This window comes from Pangasianodon hypophthalmus, chromosome 8 (genome assembly GCF_027358585.1).
Source record: "Pangasianodon hypophthalmus isolate fPanHyp1 chromosome 8, fPanHyp1.pri, whole genome shotgun sequence".
NCBI lineage: Eukaryota > Metazoa > Chordata > Actinopteri > Siluriformes > Pangasiidae > Pangasianodon > Pangasianodon hypophthalmus.
The window spans coordinates 22292481-22312728 of record NC_069717.1 but is presented as its reverse complement, the minus strand read 5'-3'; the positions used below and the strand labels follow the sequence as shown (position 1 = coordinate 22312728).

Genomic DNA, 20248 nt, shown 5'->3' with positions numbered 1-20248 from the left:
CAAATTAGGAAAAAAAATCACAGTCATAAAGTCTGACAAATGTACAGAATGATGAAGTAACGTACCGCCTAAAAGTGAAGGAAAAAAAAAAGTGTAAGAAATTACAGACTGCCTCTAAGCAGATTCCACTCCAAGGTAGGTGCTAGAACAAGCTCATCCCCCAAAAAGGCTTAAGTATAACACGGACAATTCATCTCAGTCTCAGCAATATGTGGACAATACCACCTGAAGTGACAGTCAATCAATTATAGCATGAACCATCCCTGAACAAAGGGGTACGTGACTGTAGTTAACATTCAGAAGGACATCTGTCTAGACAATCCCATCACCCCACCATTTGGGTGGCCACACCTGTAATGACAAGAATTTAAGAACAGGAAGTGCTAAGGTCAACTGTTATCCTTAAATTACATTTAGAGCACGGCTTCATTTACATTACGTGCTGGAAAAACTGGTTTGAAAAACAGTAGAACTTGTCTGAACTTATATTGTTCAAGGTTCACTTTGACTCACTTTGAACCCGAAGTGCTTCACGTATTCTATCACTGCTACACAATAAAGTTATTCTTCATTGTGATCTTCAACGTCCTCATCATTTCTTTCTTACAACAGCAATGTTTTTCCAATCTACAGCTGCCATGCATTTATTGTATACTATACATATGTATGTTCTAGGATTGTAAACATACAGTGGAATTAGCTCCGACAAATAGTTCCATGGATCCAGAGTAATCTTCACACTCGTAGTCAAAGAAATTAACATCTTCCTGCTTAACAGAGTTAGAGTTATATGTCTCTCGAGCTGTTTACCCGTAATGCCTTCCAGCAGATTACACCATGACCCCAATACATTCAGACACAAAAACCATCTGCTCCTCAGTGTGCTACACACTACTTAGAAGGATATTACAAAGGAACTTTCCAAAATGCACACTTCCTCCTTTTTTCTGCTCAATGCCACCTAATAGTAGACTACCCACAGGTGCATGTTCACCCCTACCACTCACTCACCAGCCAGCTCTCAACTGCACCCCTGCTGTCACAATGTTTTTGCACTGTTACACTTCATTTGCTCTTTAAACAAGAATGAGCCTCTTGCTGGAAACACAATACAATCAACAAGGAAGTAAAATGCTCTCTTTGACCTGAAGAGATTCGATTTATACAGTATATTGAAATTTGCAGTAATCTTAGGATTAACGTTGGTCTGGTACATGTGCAAAATCTCTACAAAGACTTTCATTCTTCTGTACATCCATAAAGAAAACCCAGAACTGCTCAGTCTCATAAAAGGGTGCTATACATGTTCATAAGCAAAGGAACAGCAACAGTATCGAAAAAAAGGGATCAGCTGCTTTCATTTCTTTTTGCCTCTAGATATTAATCAAAAATTAGCAACAGAAAAGCATTTGCCTTATTTTCAGGAGATTGCAAATTCGAATCCCAATGATGCCACAGCCATCTGCGGCTGGGAGCCAAGGGAGCAAAACTGTCTGTGCTCTCTGGGTGGAAGGGATGGCATATTCGCTCTCCCCTGTCAATCACACTATCATGGGTGTCTGAGAGCTCATGTATGTGGAAGAGGGCAGATAGCGCTTTCCTCTAAGTTTTTTCCTCTGAAAATGTGGAAAATCCCCCCATTAAAAAGTCCTGGATATTTGCAAATTAAAATTAAAACTTAATGTTTTACAATAACTGTTACAGCTCAGACATTTTAGCTCCATCTTTCTTAAAAAAAACTCTTTAGTTGCACTGGTTACGCACAAATCATTGCAACAAAAAATGCTTAATTAATCCTTTTTGCTGATAAAAAATGTGAGTAAAAAAATTACAGAAAGTGTCTTGACAAACAGGAAAGTCTTTCATCAAGCAGTAATACTCTGGCAGCTTATGACTAGCATTATTACTACTACTAAGTAACGAAAACATCCAAGAAAAGCAGAATGAAGTATTGGTACGTGATTGCAAATGTCATAAAGCAAATTCACATTAGGTGCTGGTCATCAGTTCGACAATATATCACCATATTCCACAAGCACAACTATGTCAAAATATCAATATTACTCAGTTGTTCCATTTGGAAGAACAGCTATCTTTGAGATTCCTTATTTTGCAGGCAGCAGACACTTAATCTTCTCATTAAAGACAATCCACATTTTAGAGAATAAAAATGTAAAAACAAAACAAAACATGGCAGTCAGAGCTATCACTCATGAGTAAATAGTTTTTTAGTACATGCTCATTCATTCTGGGCATGAGATGGGAACACTCCCTGCATGGGACGCCAGGCCATCTCAGTGCACTGTGCACACAAACACACAAACCCATGTCACATATAGGGCAATTTAGAGTTTCCAGTCCACTTAACCACATGTTTTTAGAAACTGGGAGGAGAACAGAGGAAACCAGAGAACAGGCAGAACATGTGAAATTCCACAGAGACTGTAACTGAGCTGTGAGGCAAGTTGTAGGTTACATTTCAAAAGTTACAAAAAAAAAAATTACAAAAAACTGTTTGCCACACAACAGCAGTCAAAATGAAAACAGTGTCATAATTTGCTAAATTTCTTTTTGCAAAAATTTTTTAAAAATGAAATATAGTGTTGGTCAGAGTTTGAAGATGATTGATGATTTGGTGAAACGATTTGTACTGTGACATTGATAACAATAATGAAAACTGATGGAAAATACATAGCCATAAGCCTTACCTATGGAACGTGCATCCTTTGTATCCAATAGGAACACCATCTTTCCTGTAGGAGATGATTTGCATGATGCAAATGAAGGCATAAGAGACAGAATTATGATAGGGAAAAAGTCACAACACACTTCCCAACAGTTTCTCTCTTTCTATGACTAAATCTAAATATTTACTGTGTTAGTCAAAAAGCATGAAGCAAAGCTTTATGAGATTAAAGTGTTTGTCACAATAAGTCAGGAAATTCAAGGCTATGCATGCTGCCAGAAATAAGGCTTCAAAAGGGTGTAAAATAACACCAGTGCTGTAAATAGTTCCCCTGAGACTGAGTACAAAGCAATTAGACCAGGTTACCTGAACTCCCCTGTGCAGAACTGCCTGCAAGACAATACACAAGTGCATTATGTAAAAACACAACACACACACATTAGGATTTACACACCGACTACATCAGTTATAAAATGAAAAATAATACACACAAATATTTTTGACTTCTACTAGTGAAGAGTTTAGGAAATAAATGGAATTTCTAGCAGAAGTCAAAAATATCTGTTCTTATTCAGTAGATTTTTCACGAAGAAGCAAGCAACAGTGCAATACATAAAACCATGGAGATACATGTCAAGAGCCTCAGTTAATGTTCACATCAAACGCCTGGACTTTTTCCCAACCGTCAACTGTTCATTTTCACTAAGCCTGTGCCCAATGTAGGCTCAGATTCCTGTTCTTGGCTGACAGGAGTGGAAACCGATGTGGCATTCTGCTGTTGTAGTCCCATCTGCCTCGAGGTTTGATGTGTTGTGCGTGCTTAGAGGCTTTTCTGCTCAACACGGTTGTAAAGAGTGGATATTTGAGTTACTGTTGCCTTCCTGTCAGCTTGAATCAGTCTGACCATTCTGCTCAGACCTCTCTCATCAACAAGGCAGAACTGCCCGCAGAACTGCCGCTCACTGGATGGTTTTTGTTTTCTGCACCATTCTGAGTAAACTCTAGAGACTGTTGTGTGTGAAAATCCCAGGAAAAAAGCAGTTTCTGAAATACTTCAACAAGCCCGTCTGTCACCAACAACCATGCCACGGTCAAAGTCACTGGAATCAAATTTTTCCCCATTCTGATGTTTGACATGAACATTAACTGAAGCTCTTGACCTGTTTCTGCATGATTTCATGCACTGCACTGCTGCCACATGGTTGGCTGATTGCATAACTACATGAATGTATAGGTGTTCCCAATAAGTTGGACAGTGAGTCTACAGTGATCTAGGCTGTTCTATTTTAGTGGTAAAAACATAATAATAAAACAAACATAATATAATCAAAAATCAGCTGGATAGTTGTGACAAATTATAGTAAATTCAATACTAAGCAAAATAATCATGATTGTCATTTTAACCATTTTTGTGTCCTGAAATTACATGAATTCCGCTAAGGGTGTAGGTGGTGTATGAGGTGAAGGCCTGCATACTAAATTGGCCTGTAAATAATAAACTGAGTGTATACAGCACATGTGTACCCTGAATAATAAGGATGCTCTGAATAAACTTGTAGTGAACGCAAGTGTGTCAGCAACCAGTGTAGTCAGGTAATTCATTTTTAAACCTTCATACCGAAAATTCTCAGCAGTCTTTGGAACAACATCTGCAAACAGCTCAATCTTCATTCTTCCAACATCCTGCAAAGACAAACATGATTCAGTTAGAAACAAGCAAAACAAGACACATGGACACAACACATGGAGCTCACTGTTAATTGTGCTGTACAGAAAGGTTGAACAGTGGGTGGATTTTGGCCTACACACACCCGCCAATTGAGACCAGATCAAGACAAACACAAGTCCTGCAGTGTCACTGAGCTGTGTGGGCTTATGAGGGGGCAGTGGGCATGGTCGTGTAAAAGGACTCATTTGTCTGATAAGATTGAGTGTAAGTACACTGAAGACTACAGCAAGATCAGAGATTCACTGGCCTGCAGTTGTTTAAGCTCGTCTCGGGAATTAGCTAAGGAGAGAAAATTGACTCAAGAAAACAAACCAGCAAATGAATGGGGTCATTGATGTCAGGTTTTTATCTTTAAACCACTTCACATGGATATACGCAGGTAAGCAATATGATCTTCTTACTCTATGTATACATGTAACAATAAAAGTAAATATAAGTGCTGTAGGATCACATTATCTGATGTGGATGATAAAAAATAAATAATCACATTTCAATAGGGATCAAGGTATAGACTACAAAAGAGACAAATGATATTTTTGTTGCTCCTTTTTTTTGTTGCTCTAAACACTTAATTTTCAAGTTCATGTCAAACACAAGAGGATATATCCTGGTATAAATCCAGCAGCTCGTGACCATAAAGTTTGTTGGGGCAGGACAATATTGATAAGGCCTCAAACAAAATTAAGTCGAGAGGTTATCACATTTGAATTATGCTATAAACTACTATCTAACATACAATCATCCAACATACAGTCTAACAGCCCTTTTTGAACAGTTTTAGGCTTGTCTGATAAAACTGGTACATTTTCCATCATCACAGTATGGATATAGAAGTGCAAATTTCCAGCCCAACTGCATCTCAAAAAACCACACAAAAGACTTGAAACTACCCCGAAAAAACTTGGAATTTGAAAAGAGAGACACATTTTTCTTCTTTCTCTCAGCCTTTGCTTGGGAAACAAGGTCACCGTGGTGCACACGCATTTCTGATGCATGGAAGTTTTCCACTCGATAATTCCTCTTTCCCTTTCCCAATTATTGCAATACATCTTACAGTAGAAATGGTCCTGTACATCATAGACACACTGACTGCACTTACACTTTGCCTTTGTTTGTGGAAATTTATTAGGTTTAATTCTGATTGTTTGCTATAAATCAAGTAAAATTTGGCCTGGTATTAACCAGCGCATGGGACAGCATGTGGGCCTCTATTAGTGCTTGCTGAAGTTCCCATTTTTGACCACTAGGTGCAATAATAACTGTAGGGCGCTCAGTGGAAATGTGATTGCACCGCCCCATAATTCTGCAACATCTATTTAAAAAAAAAAAAAAAAAGATGACCACATCGATGGAATATCAGCTTATATCTGTAAAATAGCAACATTTTTTAAAATCGTTGTTCACTCAAAAGAGATGATAAGTAGTTCAACGGAATTTAAAATGTATGGACTTTATGTAGATTAACACTTGTTGAAAGGCTGAAGGCTGAATATATAATCACTGATATTTGCAAAAACATATTATATTCAAGAGAACTGTAGGGGATTCAAATGAAGGACTCAGTGATACCTGGACTAAACAAAGCTCTGTCAGTGTTAGAAATAACCAACATGTACAAACATGCAAGAGAATTTAATTGGCTACGCTGCTAAACAAGTGAACTGGAATTTGTGTATTAGTGTAGACAAACCTCTTACACACTGCTGAGAGTGGCTACGTGAAAAGAGACAGAACACAGCTGAACAAACAGCTAAAACGCCCTCTTACTAAACATTTGTTGCATTCTCCTGAATGTTTGCAAACAAATAAAAGTGCTATTACTTATTGCTTAATTATGTCTTTCTTTAAAACAGCAAACTGTTTTATTGTCTGCAGCGACAATTAGAACTGACACCTTTGTCAGCTGTTTTGCTCATGCTAGTGCAAGTCTAATGGTGGCTTGGTTTTGGTCTACACACACCTACACCAAGTGATTTCTAGATCAGGAGAAACAAGTTATAGCAGCATTACTCAGCTGTGTGTACTCAGCCTGTTCACCTAAAAGCATCAAGCTACTCTTCTGGAGCAGCACTAAGTGCATGAATATGAAAGCAAGACACCAAGGCGCTGAAATCGTTTAGAAGCTTAACTGGGGAAAACGAAGGATAGATGTAGGAGTGTCTGAGGTCATGTACAATGTCGGACAGACTGATATGAGCTACACAATCTCCCAATACAAAAGACTTGTTTACACTTCCCCTTGCCTTAATAAAAGCAAGTTTTTCCCAATTTTATTCCATTCTTCCAGTATCTGGGTGTGCAATCCAGTTACAGTTCATGACTTATTCTGGAGTCAACCTCAGAGTCTAACCAACAACTGACAGCAGGTATTATGTTAAGCTACGTTAGTCCAAGTGTGCAACCTCTTGGCATTGTACAATAAGCCTGAGGTGAGTCATACTGTCCAGGGAGTGTAGTCAGGCACAGACATGTAAACATTAGAATATATGAATGAATATATGAATTCTCCAGCTACTGTATGCTTGTTACCATTAATAAATCTATCACTGATATGACTTGCACTTGAACTTGTCAAGTTTTCAGATAAACTCCAGTTCACTTGTTGCTGCTATTTTTCATTGAAGGTAAGGAGAAAACACTTTAGCGCTTTAGTCCTTCAGTTCGTCCAGCTCGCTTGCCTCGTTGATCTATACACTCTGGTCAAACAGACCAGCTTCCAAAGACTCCAAAAACTTTCATGCTAATAAAATGCCAGCAATGCCATCACGCTTGTCATCTCATAGATTGCTAACTAGCTGAGCCTCTGCCGTAACTCAGTGCAACTACGTCGTATACCTGTATTGCATTCTGGAGTTCAACGTTTGTCTCCACTATTTCTACACTGGATTTCTTATTAATATGATGTTGAATGCTGATAGACAAAAGAATCCCTTCTCATGGGAAATGCATGAATAATGAAAATACAGCATCAACCAACAAACTAGCACCAGTATTGCTAAATATTTCAATATAAATATATTTTTGTTTCAGTGTGGACTTTTCCTTTAAATGTTACAGCATGTCATGAGGCCACAAAGCATTTTAGGATTTTTGCCTTTTCGTGTCCATTTAAACATTTGAAATCATTTTTGAATGTGTCAGTTTGGAATAACGCTACAAAAAAGCCTGCCATGATCACTCTCCCTTCTCGCTTCAAAGTTCAGAGGTCTGGTTAATATGAGCAGTGTTTTTATTTTTCTAAACAGACATGGTGACATTTGCAAAGACAAGAGGCTTCAATATGCAGAACACTGACAATGTTTTAACCGGATTTCTTTTAAAATAATGGCTAACCTTAAATTAATTTTATTCAACACAGTAGAATATACTAGCATTTCCGAGCTCATGTCCTAGAGATTATTAACTGAATGTAAATTTAAAGCTATTTTTAGACTGAAAATATGTGTAAAACATTGTGCATTATCCACTCTTTAAGGCTCAGATTTGCTTTCTTTTACAAACCGGACCCATGAGAAGCAATCCACACCCAGGGGAGTATGAATTTCAGGTCTGGTTTCAGTCACACTCAGGCCTACATTTTTCTCTCACCTCCTTTGTTACACAGTCGGAGAACATGTTTTAATGTAATCTGTTAATATTTGCCATTTTTGGATGTACTTGGTCACATCCAAAATTCAAAGAAAACAGCATTAAATCAAAAAGAAATCAAAGAAAACAGCATTAAATATTGCATTATGTCCATATTTATTTATAAATAGCTTCATAAGTAGTGGTCACATCCGTTACTCTTCCTCTGACTTCTCACTTTTGTAAAAACATTTTTGTATTACACAGTGCTCTGCTTGCATATTTTCCTTCCACAAATGAACGTTAACATAACTTGTATATTAAATGGCACTCTCACTAATCCTTACCACAGGCAACATCTGAACCTTACGTAAGCTATCAACAGAAGCAATAAAACACTGTTGTGAAGAAGTCTTCGGGGGAAAAAAGTTGGATGGTGTGGTCGTTCATCCTTCAATCCAAAGAATCGTGCCATAACTTATTTTTTTAAATTCCCCTTTGGTCGTCTTTTTTCATTTTGAGTCCGTGAATCTGGTTTCAAAAGCTTAACTCAATGCTGTATATCTAGAGAAACATGAGCAGAGGTGTTTCTTTAGGACCCAGAGAAAGCCACACAATAGCAGGTGTGGTGCAAAGCAGCTGTGTGCTTCAGATTACAGGTGAAATAGGCGTAGTTGAGCTAAAGGAGGAGCATCTGTGCTAAACAACTCACGCTCCCGGTTAGTTGAGGAACACACTTCACTCGCTTCCACAAACACACTTCACTATTGATGGGGTAGCGAGCTCAATATCTTCGGCAGAAGACGACAGGAAAACAAGCGGAACGGTAAAGGTAACAGCTGCTATGCACGATTCATGAGTCATGTTTATTGATTTGTAGTTGTTATATATGGTAATTAGTATTTTTTTATTGCAGTTATGAATTTTGTGCAGAAAGAACCACAGAAAAATTACAGTTTTTACTACACTTTCTTATTCAAATGCAATCAGGAAACATATTTGGTGAATACGTTTCTTGATTCCATTTGAATAGGAAAGTGTAGTAAAAAGTGCTGTCAGGCAAGTACTTTGGGAAATGATACTAAAAGTAGCACTGTAATTCCTCTGTGGTTCTGTCTGCACAAAAAAAAATACTAATTACAATATATAACAATTACTGTTTTGCATGATTGAATGAAATGCCAGACATTGCCCTAATTAACCAATATAATTAAGAAATATGGTGGAACAAGGACTGGAAATCATCCATTTTAAAACCTTAGGAATCCTTAATTTCTTGTTAAACAAGACTCTCAGATGTGATCATTCATTTCTGTCTCAGGAAATGACACTGTGAAACAGTCCAAAAAAAAAAAAAAAAAAAAAAAAAAGGTAGGTTTTTTTAGTTTTTGATACTTTATTTCCTGGACAAGGAAATATACAGCTATTGCTCAGGTACATGTTGTATCCACTTGCACAAACTGCGTGAATATGTTGTAATGACTGAGGATTGTTTTAAGCATAGCAGGCATCCACTGAGGGTACCAGTTGCACAAGGATATAATTTTGAATTCTTCAGGAATTCTTCATGAAAATTATAAATAGCTAAAAGCAAAGGAATTAACATGGTGAGTCTATATTGAACATAACTTGTTACTCATTACTCTTAGAGCTACCCTTGATGGCTTTTAAATGCTTCATGAGAGATAGGGAGAAAGGGTGGGACTTTATATTCAGCCAGTTAATACTGAGGAGTTCAAAACACCTGCACAAAACATTCCAGATTTTCAGATTCATATGCATCTCTCATTTTATTGGGGGGGAAAAAAAAACCAGATTGATCTTTTGACATATTTTTTAATTCATACTAGTGTACTCCAATGTTAAATTGCAGAGCTCCTATGCAAAATGCATAACAGTTGGCAGGTCAGGTAATATAATATGATATGATATAATATGATATAATACAATAGGAGTAAATGACTCATTATATGACTCAAGCCTTGTCTACATAGTTTCAGCATTTCACTGCAGAACTCTGCAGCTTTGCCTTGATTGGTGTCACAAGCTCGCTTTATATACACTGGATATAAAAGGTCTACACACACTGATTAAATGGCAGGTTTTTGTGAAGTAAAAAGAATAAAACTTTTAAAAGATACATAGATCATGTCAGATCTTTTCCCACCTTTAATGTGAAATTGCAAAGTATACAAATAAAGTGAAAAAGAATCAGAAATCAGATTATATTATGCCACTTGGTCTTTTTGGGTAAGAGTCTATCAGCATGGCACGTCTTGACTTGGCAATATTTTCTCACTCTTTCTTGCAAAAACATTCTAGATCCATCAAATTGTGAGGGCATCTCCTGTGTATAGTCCACTTCAGGTCAACCCACAGATTTTTAGTTGGATTCAGGTCTGGGCGCTGGCTAGGCCATTCAAAAACACTGATCTTCTTTTGGTTAAGCCATTCCTTGAGTTGAGCTGAGTTGCATGTATGCTTTGCGTCATTGTCGTGCTGAAAGGTGAAATTTCTTTTCATCTTCAGCTTACTAGCAGACACCTGAATGTTTTGGGCTAAAATCAACGGGTATTTGTAGCTATTCATGATTCCCTCCAGCCCAGTACTTGCTGAAGAAAAGCAGCCCTAAAGCATGATGCTGCCACCACCATGTTTCACCGTGGGAATGGTGTTCTTTTGGTGACGTGCCAACATACCTTTTGGAATTATGGAATTATTATATCTTTTGGAATTGGTCTTATCAGATCATAACACATTTTGCCACATCGTTTGGGGTGATTTATTTGAGCGTGGATGTTTTTTGTGAGAAAGGGCTTCCGTCTAGCCTCCCTACCCCATAGCCGTGGCATGTGAAGAATACGAGAGATTGTTGTCACATGCAGAGAGTAATCAGTACTTGTCAGATATCCCTGCAGCTTCTTTAATGTTGCCGTAGGTCTCTTGACAGCCTCCTTGGTAAATGCTTATCCTTTTATAAATTTTGGAAGGATGTCCTGTTTTTGGTGATGTCACTGTGGTGCCCCATTTTCTTTATTTGTTGATCCTACAGAAACAGCTGATCTTTATTTGGGGTTAATCAGAATAATTTCTTTGATGACAGCTGCATGGTAATTACTTTTGAACACAGCCACATCCCCTATTATAAAAGGGTGTGCACACTTAAGCAACCAGGTTATTGTAACTTTTTTTTATTCTCCCTATTTGTTCCTAAACTGTTTCTGTTTTAATTTTTAATTTTTTTATTTGTAATTTCACATTGAGGGTGGAAAAATTTCTGACTTGATTTATCTTGGTTTAATTTTTTTTTTAATCACAAAAGCCTGGGATGTTAACGGGTGTGTAGACTTTTTATATCCATTATATCTAATCATTTTCTGTCCATCTCTTCTCCACCAGAGAGCACTTCCGAAGTGAACCGAGCCGGCACGATGATGGTTCACTATTCCCCAGGGAGCATGATGGCAGTGCTCCAGGAAGAGAACGAGTACTGCACCCATGACGCAACTCTGCAGTACTTGCTTCTCCTTCTTTCCAAAGTGGCTCTGAATACACTAGTCTTGTCCTTCTGGTTGAGGAGCATTCCCAAGACACTCCTTGGTGTTTGCAGCATTTCAATATACCTGGCAGATCTGCTGCTCATCTGCTTTATCTCCGGGGCATGGTTGTTCCAGCAGAACCATGGTATCCATGAAGTCATGTGCTTCAGTCTTTCGCACAGCTCCACTGTTTACTCTCTGCTACCTTTGCCCATCCTTCTGGCAGGAGCCTTAGACTGTGTTATCCATCAACATGTGGGCTTTGGTCAGAAGTCATTAGGCAGGACTGCTGTCCACTGTGTGGTAGTTCTGCTGATATGGACACTAGCTTGCTTTTACTCTTCCTGCTACACAAACACAGAGCTGCTGACCATCCATTACAAAGAGGGGGTCAAGACTCTTGCGTGTTCTGTACAAGGATCTGTGGCAGTCAGTCAATTCAGTTTGAATCTATTCATCATTGTAGGCTTTGTACTTCTGTTTCACTGCAGAAAGCTCCCAGGCTGGGTTCGCCTGGCTAACAAACTGGCCAAGCAGAGGACTGTCTCACTTTTTATGAGTGATCTAGCCTTTTCTGGGACTCTGGAAAAGCTTGAATCAGGAGCCATTGAGGAAACGCACATGGATAACCAGCAGGATCGTCCTCCTCTCATTATCAGCCTGGTTCTGTGTTTTGCACTGAACTGGACACCTTATCTGCTTATGTGTGTGGCCTGTGATCTCCTGGGATTTGTGGTGCCAGCTTATGCAAGTGTCAATCTCCTTTGGACTGCCTGTGCCAACAGCTTACTGGTGGGTGTGGCTTTCTGGTACAGAAGCAATAAGCATGGACCTTACTGCACGCTGCCAGATGATATCTGTCCATGGAGCTTTTACTGGTATTTGAGTATGGAAAATGGCCAGTTTACAGCCAGTACGAAACTCCATGATGGGCAAGACTGAGGAGTCAATTCTACAGACTCCACAATTACTATTACCAGTGACGATACTTTTTCAAAGGCTACTTGTCTGATCACGTCTGGCACGAAGACAGAGGGACTACATCATAGCCTGCACAATATGGACAAAAATGTGTGGCTCTGGCTGGATTCTGTCCAAAAAAAAAAAAAAAAAAAAAATCAGAAAATGGATTTGTCCAAAATGTTTTTCTATGCATATTTTGGCACCACAACTTTAAGAAAACATAAATCTATTTCACCAATACCCATTCACACCAAGTGAAAACAGTCTGTGGAAAGATGTCCAAAACCTAATGTGTGAATTTCACACAGTAAATTTTGCACTTTAGGGTTTGCAATTTAGGGTTGTCACTATATTAATATATAAATATACTTAATTTTATCCTAAAATTCTTCTTAATGAAAAATAAATTCCCCAAAATTACTGTATTTTTTATAAAGTACAATGTACATATATTTTTTTACCAAAAAAAGAAAAAATACTACAGTATCTGTAGCATTGCTGTTTCTTACTGTAAGAAAGACAAAAATGAAATAGCAAATTCTTAATCTCACTTTAAAATATACTTTAATACTTTAAAAAATATTTTATAAAATCTTTATTAAATAATTTGACTGATTTGTTTTGGCCAAGTTAAATTCATCCATTAATGAAAACAAAATGTATGCCTTAATGTTGCAGTGTTATAAAACACTTTTATTTTCATAATAATAACAACATACTTGTTATTGTCAGATGCGGTTGGAGTATCAAAAATAGTTTCTCAAGTAAAAGTAACATTACAGGAAAAAAATACTCAAGTAAAAAATAAAAGTGCTCATCCAAATATCGCAGCTTTAGAGAGATATATAAATTCTGGATATAAATTTTAAATTTATAAATTTTTCCCTAAGTAGCTTAAGTAGCTGTGGCTTGCTAGACAGCTAGCGTCACATAAAACAGACTGAATGTAAACAAATGTAAGTGCATCTGATTTAAACCCTTGTATTAAGATGCATTTTATCAAACAGATGTAACTCTACTGAGTGAAAGCTTCTCGTTGCTGTGACATGCCTATAGAATGTAGCGTTATCATTCAAACTTTAGTCGTTTAAAAGTAGCTCAACGCTGGTTAACTGAACATAATTACAAATTCGCAGGGACACACCACTTAAATGATCATTTAATATAAAAAAAACAATCAAGTTTCCGTTTTGTTTTCTTCATCCTTCGTTATCTTCCATCCTCTACACGCCTGCATACGGGAGTACTTATAAACATATGCAAACATTAAATATGCTGTAAAGGCACATTTCTCTCTACTAAATTACTGCGCCTTTTCTTTATTGGACCGAGCCACCTGCACGTTGCTTTCCATCATGAAGCTGAACGATCTTCCTTGCGGGTTTGTTGTAAAGCCAGCTTTGCTGTGCATTAGCTATTGCCACCTTCTGGAGCATCATTTGCTGAATACTTGATCACGTGAAATTTTCGTCGAAGATTTTTTTTTATAAACGAGTAGTCGATTATATTCGGGTATTCGTAACAGTTCTGCTTTGTTTTGTTTAAGCTGTTCGTGCATTGATTAAATCGTGCTGTTTTGAAATGGATATCAAATCTAATCAATTCGGTTTGTAATCAGATACAAAATGGCTGTCAAAATGTCAGTGATGCTCTTGCAGTGTAGTCAGAACAAAATCTTCAAATGTGATTTCCTCCTTCACTTTTAGAGGTAGCTGGATTTTAAAATCTTCACTTCACTTTTAATTGCGATACATGCAAAAGGGACACAGGCTATTTCAGGAAAGTCTGGAGTTTTCATAACTATAGAGAAAATGTCAAAGTTTCACCATGTTTTCTCAGGCAGTGACCCAAATATGATATAGGAGCATACTGGTACATACTGTATGTGCAAGACACCTTGCAGTCTATTTGTTAAGGTGGTGAAACAAATGTGGTGAACTGGTGAAGTGTCCTTGTAAAAAAAAGTGGCCTGCATTCATTTAACCATTTATTCATTTTATCTTTCTAATGAAATGATTAGCAAAACACCATCAGAGTGTTTACAGAATAATAAAAAAAGTCTGCATTGTTAGAGTGCTGATTTGTAGACAGTAGGCTACTGCAGTATCAGTAGAGCCAAGGGCAACAGTGCGATAAGGACACACTGTGGAACTTTATACCCTAGGCAAACAGAAGCAACAGTACCAAAGCCAGATGTCAGAGCAGACATTTACTGACTTAAAGTCACTTTCAAACATCATTCTACAAACATGGGGAAATGTCTACATCTACAAACAATAAGGAAATCTCAGCAATGTCTGTAGTCTGTATTTTTATACAAAAAAGATGTACATTGTAACTGCATCTCTTTTACATGTTGTACGTTTGAGCAAAGACTGACAAGCAAATAAATGAGATCTTGTGTACTACAGTGCAGTAGATGAATTATTAACAGCTTGACACCTGCAGAACAATATTTACTCAGAACAATATCTGGCATTAGTCACCATGATTAAAAAGAACAAATGAAAATGATACATGTCATTCAATTCCTGTTGTTCGTGAAACTATAACTACAGTGCAGCAGGTTTTTTAAAGATATCTAATGACACCATGGTCTTTGATTAATGTCTAAGATTATTTTATAAGCTTATTAAAAACAGGTGCTAAACTCCACTCTTTTACTTTCAAAGACAACTTACATTGCATACACACAGTAGTTTCAACTGAGGGGATAGGGTCTATAGGGGGAAGGGGAAAACGTAGTAAATGCAAATGCAAATGTGTGCTCTGAGTGGCTCTCTGCAGTATGCAGACACATACACACCTGGTATACATCCATTACATACATCTCAGGTGATGTGATCACATGCAGTACCAGTTCACACCTGGTATCATCAAGACGTCTTCAATGACCACTTGTGATTGCGAATCTGACAAAGTCAACCCGATGTCACAAACCAGACCAGAAAACACCAAACAAAAATTAAAACCAAGCGTTCGTGAATGCCATTTCTGTAATAACTTGTGGGATGCTCAGATTGGTCATTTTGGTATCGCATATTTTGTGCACGATTTGCTCTTCTATCGCTTAAACGAAATGAGAGCTTTATTTGACTGCTTCCTGATGATTTTGTGTATAACACTGCCAAACTCAATATCTGACCCTTTCAAACCCTGTACACTATTCAACACCAAGACCATCAAAATTAGTCGCAGTAATTAGGTAAATCATATATTGTTTCTAAATAAAGCAATATTAAATACACTGAATTCCATGAAGTAGTTCTTTCAACCGGGGTGCCGAAATGGTCTCGTAAGTATTATATATTGTCCTAGATTAAAAAAAAAATAGCTGTGAGAATGAATAAACCAATTCAGTGACACAAACAGTAAGATGGTAAGGAGCAGAGCTCATGCTGAGAATGGTAAGAAGAAGTGTGCGTATGATAATATGCACACTAATTAATATAATGTAGTGTATTCAAAAATGGCTAACCTGCAGACAAAAATGAACATTATGCATAATCAACAGCAGCAATGCACAATATGAAATGAGTTAGATACTGTGTGAAAACCATAAACCTCTTTGCGGTGATCTTTTGATGTTTGCACAAGAGTGACTGGATCACAACCAGTATAGCAGTTATAGCTGTGATGAATCTATTTACAGTATACGATTTTCAGAAATCTGCACTATATACACTCACCATCCACTTTAATAGGAACACCTGTACACCTGCTCATTCATGCAGTTACCCAATCAGCCAATCATGTGGCAGCAGCACACTGCATAAAATCATGCAGATACAGGTCAGGAGCTTCAGGTAATGTTCACATCAAACATCAGAATGGGGAAAAACTGATACAGGACAGTACTGTTAATAAGAGGGAGGATAAAAGATAAGTAAAAACTTCACTATTCACATCCTCCATTTCCATCTGGTACAGCTCTGCAACTTCATACCCCAAACACAAGTTACAGTGCAACATAAGGAGTGCAGGGACAAAAAAAAAAAAAAAAAAAAAAGATTGGCTGTTAGCACTCCACCCTCACTGACCTGGATTCATTCATTGTGAAAAAGAGAGCAGGGAAAACATGTCTGACTCCACACGTCCCAGCCACATCCTTCTTCAGCATTTTTCATCACAATGGAAACCCAGAATAAGAGCTCTGAAATCCCGCACCAGGTGATGTCTGCACAGTTTCTTCCCCCCAGGCCACAATCCTCCTTAACAAAAACTCTTCCCACATCCCTCCCCTCTGACATGCAGTCACTGACAAGTCACTTCACTACACCCCTACAATTCCAATTGTAACTGCACTAACATCAGCGGTAACTGCACTTATAGTTGCAGAAATATAATTAGGCTTAATTATATTACAGCTCTACATTTTTGCAGTATGCTCCATATTGCATATTTTGCACTTTCTTCCTGTAGAGATATATTGTATTGTATTCCCTGGTTACTGTGCTGCCCTGCACTACAGTGTGACACTGCATCAAAAGGAACTTCTTGTACACAGTGTATTTGGCAAATACATACGATCTGATTGTGTTTCTGGAGAATCTGATAAACTGCTCAGGCTATACAAGAAAAAGTTTTAACAACTTCTAGGCAACACAGATCTACATTCACCAGGAAATCCAATGAAGAGTACACACAGGACTGTTTTTTGACTCCACAGAAAGTGTGACCAACCCCACCTGTTTCCACAGTCACTGTTTTGTTTACAGCTACCCATGGGCAAGTACCCGGTATGCTCCTATATTAACAAATGTGGCCTTTCTTTGCCCTGTGAGCTTTATATTTGGCTACTTGTTTTAAAAAATAAAAATAAAAATAATTTAAAAAAAAAGCTCCGGCAACTTTTCTGTTGAATCCCGTGGGATCCCAGGCCTGATGCACACCTCTAAAATCTTGAAAAGGGACCAGGCTTGATGGGGTAGGTGATATGGGTAAGAACATAGCATGTTACAATGGCATGTTACATTCGAAACTGGCTTACAATCCAAAAGAACTAACAAAAATGAAGAGTGCTGTGAAAAAGAAAAAATCAAGAAAAGAATAAGCTAGAATCAGAAGGGATTCTAGACTTCCTCCTTCAATTCAGTCAATGGAGGACTTGACTTCCTCGTTCGACCAGCCGGGGGTACAGACTTCCTTGTTCAACCAGTTGGGATCAATGCTTCATTGTTTGACCTATCGCAGGTCAGGTGGTTTTTGTGTGCTAATATTTTGAAATGTTACCAAAAGTTGCATTCAATTTAACCACATTTATATAATGTTTAAATACTATTTTAGTCTTTTCACCATCCTGACATGTAGCGTTAGTGTAGTTCCACAATAAAAATGGACAAATTTCCCTGCCCATCTACTTTCACTAACGAACTAGCGTTGTCCCTAAAATTGCATACTTATGCATATTCTAGATTATTATGGAGTACTAATGTTAACCAGTTTTCCTATTACAGTCAGTGATCGAATTTTGAAAACCTCTAACGTAGCCTTCAAACCTACCAAAAGGTCTGTTCTGTGAACCAGGCTTCTGGATTTTCTAGATTAGTAAATATTTTTAAATGTAAGGTCAGTGTTTTTTATTTAAGACACAGCTTAAGACAACAATCAGGAAGACAGCGGAAATTTTTTTTAAAGAGAATCAGAGCTCGTCAGTGTATTTAACATCACTGTGCAAAAAAATCCCTAAACATTTCACAATTCAACTTGGAAACCTGGGGAACTGGGATGTTTTGCCATGCCACACCGTGTTTTATGCTGCATTCGACTAGAGATCGTAACTCATAATTCCCAACTTCCAACCAGGAAAAAACAAAGAAAATGCACCCCAACTAGGAATTCCTACTCAGGAACTCGGGAAGGTCTCCTCAACTTCGAGGTCCTCCGAGTTCAGCAAGTGGCGTCAAATCAACATGGCTGCACACAGCAGTAAACAAAGTAGCCCTTCTTACCTTTAAATGAGTTATACTGTTCGTACAGGTATTTGCTGTAGCTCAATGAACACTGTTTTGAGGAGGAAAATATACATCAGTCATCACAGTTAGGTTAACAAAAGACAAACATGGAGGCGTCCCACTAGACTGGTAAGTCAGTGCAAGGAATATTTTTCCATGGGTTTTTAGTCACATATGCTACTGACATCATAAAATGTTCAAATATTACAGCAGTCCTAAATTATGAATCTGGAATTAAAAAAATGTAGGGTGGTCAAGGCTTAAGGTCACACAAACTTCATAATGTACATTTGCCTAAACAATTTGGGAACCCTGGTGTAGTATGTGGTTGGCATCATGATAAAGTGAAATTATTGTGAGATTATTAGACAGGCAAATTTCCCTGCACACAACCCCTTCTCTGAGGAGGCTTGAAATCTTGCACTCAACTCGAAACACTTCCCAGCTGAATGAATACACAGGATGTACACGGCATTATTACATACCCTATGAAGTGCACTCATATAGGAAGCACAGGCGCAGTTTGGACCCAGATGAATACAGGTAACGTTAGTAACCATGAAAAACTAATCAGCAGTGTTGGCAATTTAGATTTGGTGACCTTTTAGACCTCTAGTGGCAAATCTAGTGAGTTTTTGAGCAGATGTTAGTGCTGACTGTGTTGTGCTTATGACCAGTCGCTGATCACCACTGTTCCCCAACAACCAATCGCTGATCACCACTGTTCCCCAACAACCAATCGCTGATCACCACTGTTCCCCAACAACCAATCGCTGATCTCCACTGTTTGTCCCAACCTTGCACTTCTTCATGTTTCATTTTAATCTCTGTCCTTGGAGATGTTTACAAGTAATAAAAGTGAATAACCGTTTCCTTCACAACTACTCACCTTTCACTATTACTCACTATCATTGCTTTTTTTTTCTGCGTTCTTGATAGAAAGTTTAGTATTTTGTAAATGCATAAAAATTTTATTTAAAAAATAAAAAAAATTTAATGTGTTTATCTATTATTTATAATATCTATTATTTATTATATTCTAGGTGGAAATCTTGCTTCCTCCTTCCTCTGTACTCTAATCTGTACTTTGATATGCCAATAAGCATGATTATTAATATGCAACTTAGTCTATGACGTCATCTGGCGACTCTTGAAACGTGCTTTAGCTACTTTCCCCTGAGAAGAGTTGGCCACGGAGTACAGTGGAACCTGAGTGCTCCAGACAGACCAGAAAACACTTTAAAAGTGACTCTCCTTTAAACAAACCGACAGGAAATGCAATAATAACTATTAAAACCTAAGCTAATTAATTTTGTGAAGTTGCAAATAACTAGCATCACTTCCACCTGAGAGCGCCTCGCTAACCAAGAACCTCATGAAACACAGCTGTGCAGCAAACTCCAGCTCTTCTGAGTGACTTTTTCAACATTATTTTAACTTCGAGCTGCTTTTTTATTTATTTATTTATTTATTTTAAGAAACCCAATAGCTCATCACGCGCTCATTCAGTTCATAGTGAAGCAGTTAGCTAGCTCGCTTGTGGACTAGCATTAGCTACATAAAGTGGATAAGTTACTTACCTGTCCTCCGATAGTCACGTCAAAGAACACAATGGGATTATTGGGGTTTGAAGGTTGGACGTTCATTATGGAGCATTAATAGCAAATAAAACAAATACAAAAGGTTTTATTTGGCTGGTTTTTGTGAACAGATAGTGCCACTCATTCAAAAAGGAACACTACGGCAAGCATAATGGCCATTTCTACGGAAAGCCTTGAGGGACATGACCGTCTCGCACTAACCGTAATAG

General features: G+C 37.9%; 2 protein-coding genes across 2 annotated transcripts in view; one reads left to right on the top strand and one right to left on the bottom strand.

Annotated features, from left to right (window-relative positions):
* The window catches only part of ppih (peptidylprolyl isomerase H (cyclophilin H)), a 31722-nt gene extending 11474 nt beyond the window's left edge, over nucleotides 1-20248 (bottom strand). Inside the window, exons 1-4 of the mRNA XM_026925660.3 lie at nucleotides 20019-20248; nucleotides 4305-4369; nucleotides 3053-3076; nucleotides 2709-2753 (exon numbers count right to left, since the gene is read on the bottom strand). Coding sequence (XP_026781461.1) covers nucleotides 2709-2753; nucleotides 3053-3076; nucleotides 4305-4369; nucleotides 20019-20084 — 200 coding nt within the window. The 5' untranslated portion in view covers nucleotides 20085-20248. The remainder of the gene's footprint in view (nucleotides 1-2708; nucleotides 2754-3052; nucleotides 3077-4304; nucleotides 4370-20018) is intronic.
* On the top strand, nucleotides 4574-14894 carry si:dkeyp-100a1.6 (probable G-protein coupled receptor 160). Its single transcript, XM_053236013.1, has 2 exons — nucleotides 4574-4794; nucleotides 11382-14894. The coding sequence occupies exons 1-2, from the start codon at nucleotides 4734-4736 to the stop codon at nucleotides 12461-12463; spliced, it is 1143 nt and encodes a 380-aa protein (XP_053091988.1). The 5' UTR covers nucleotides 4574-4733; the 3' UTR covers nucleotides 12464-14894.

Excerpts from the sequence above, each read along its gene's own strand:
- si:dkeyp-100a1.6 (XM_053236013.1), top strand. The coding sequence starts at position 4,734 with ATGAATGGGGTCATTGATGTCAGGTTTTTATCTTTAAACCACTTCACA. Across the intron at positions 4,795-11,381 it reads CTTCACATGGATATACGCAG|AGAGCACTTCCGAAGTGAAC; the intron begins GTAAGCAATATG and ends CTTCTCCACCAG.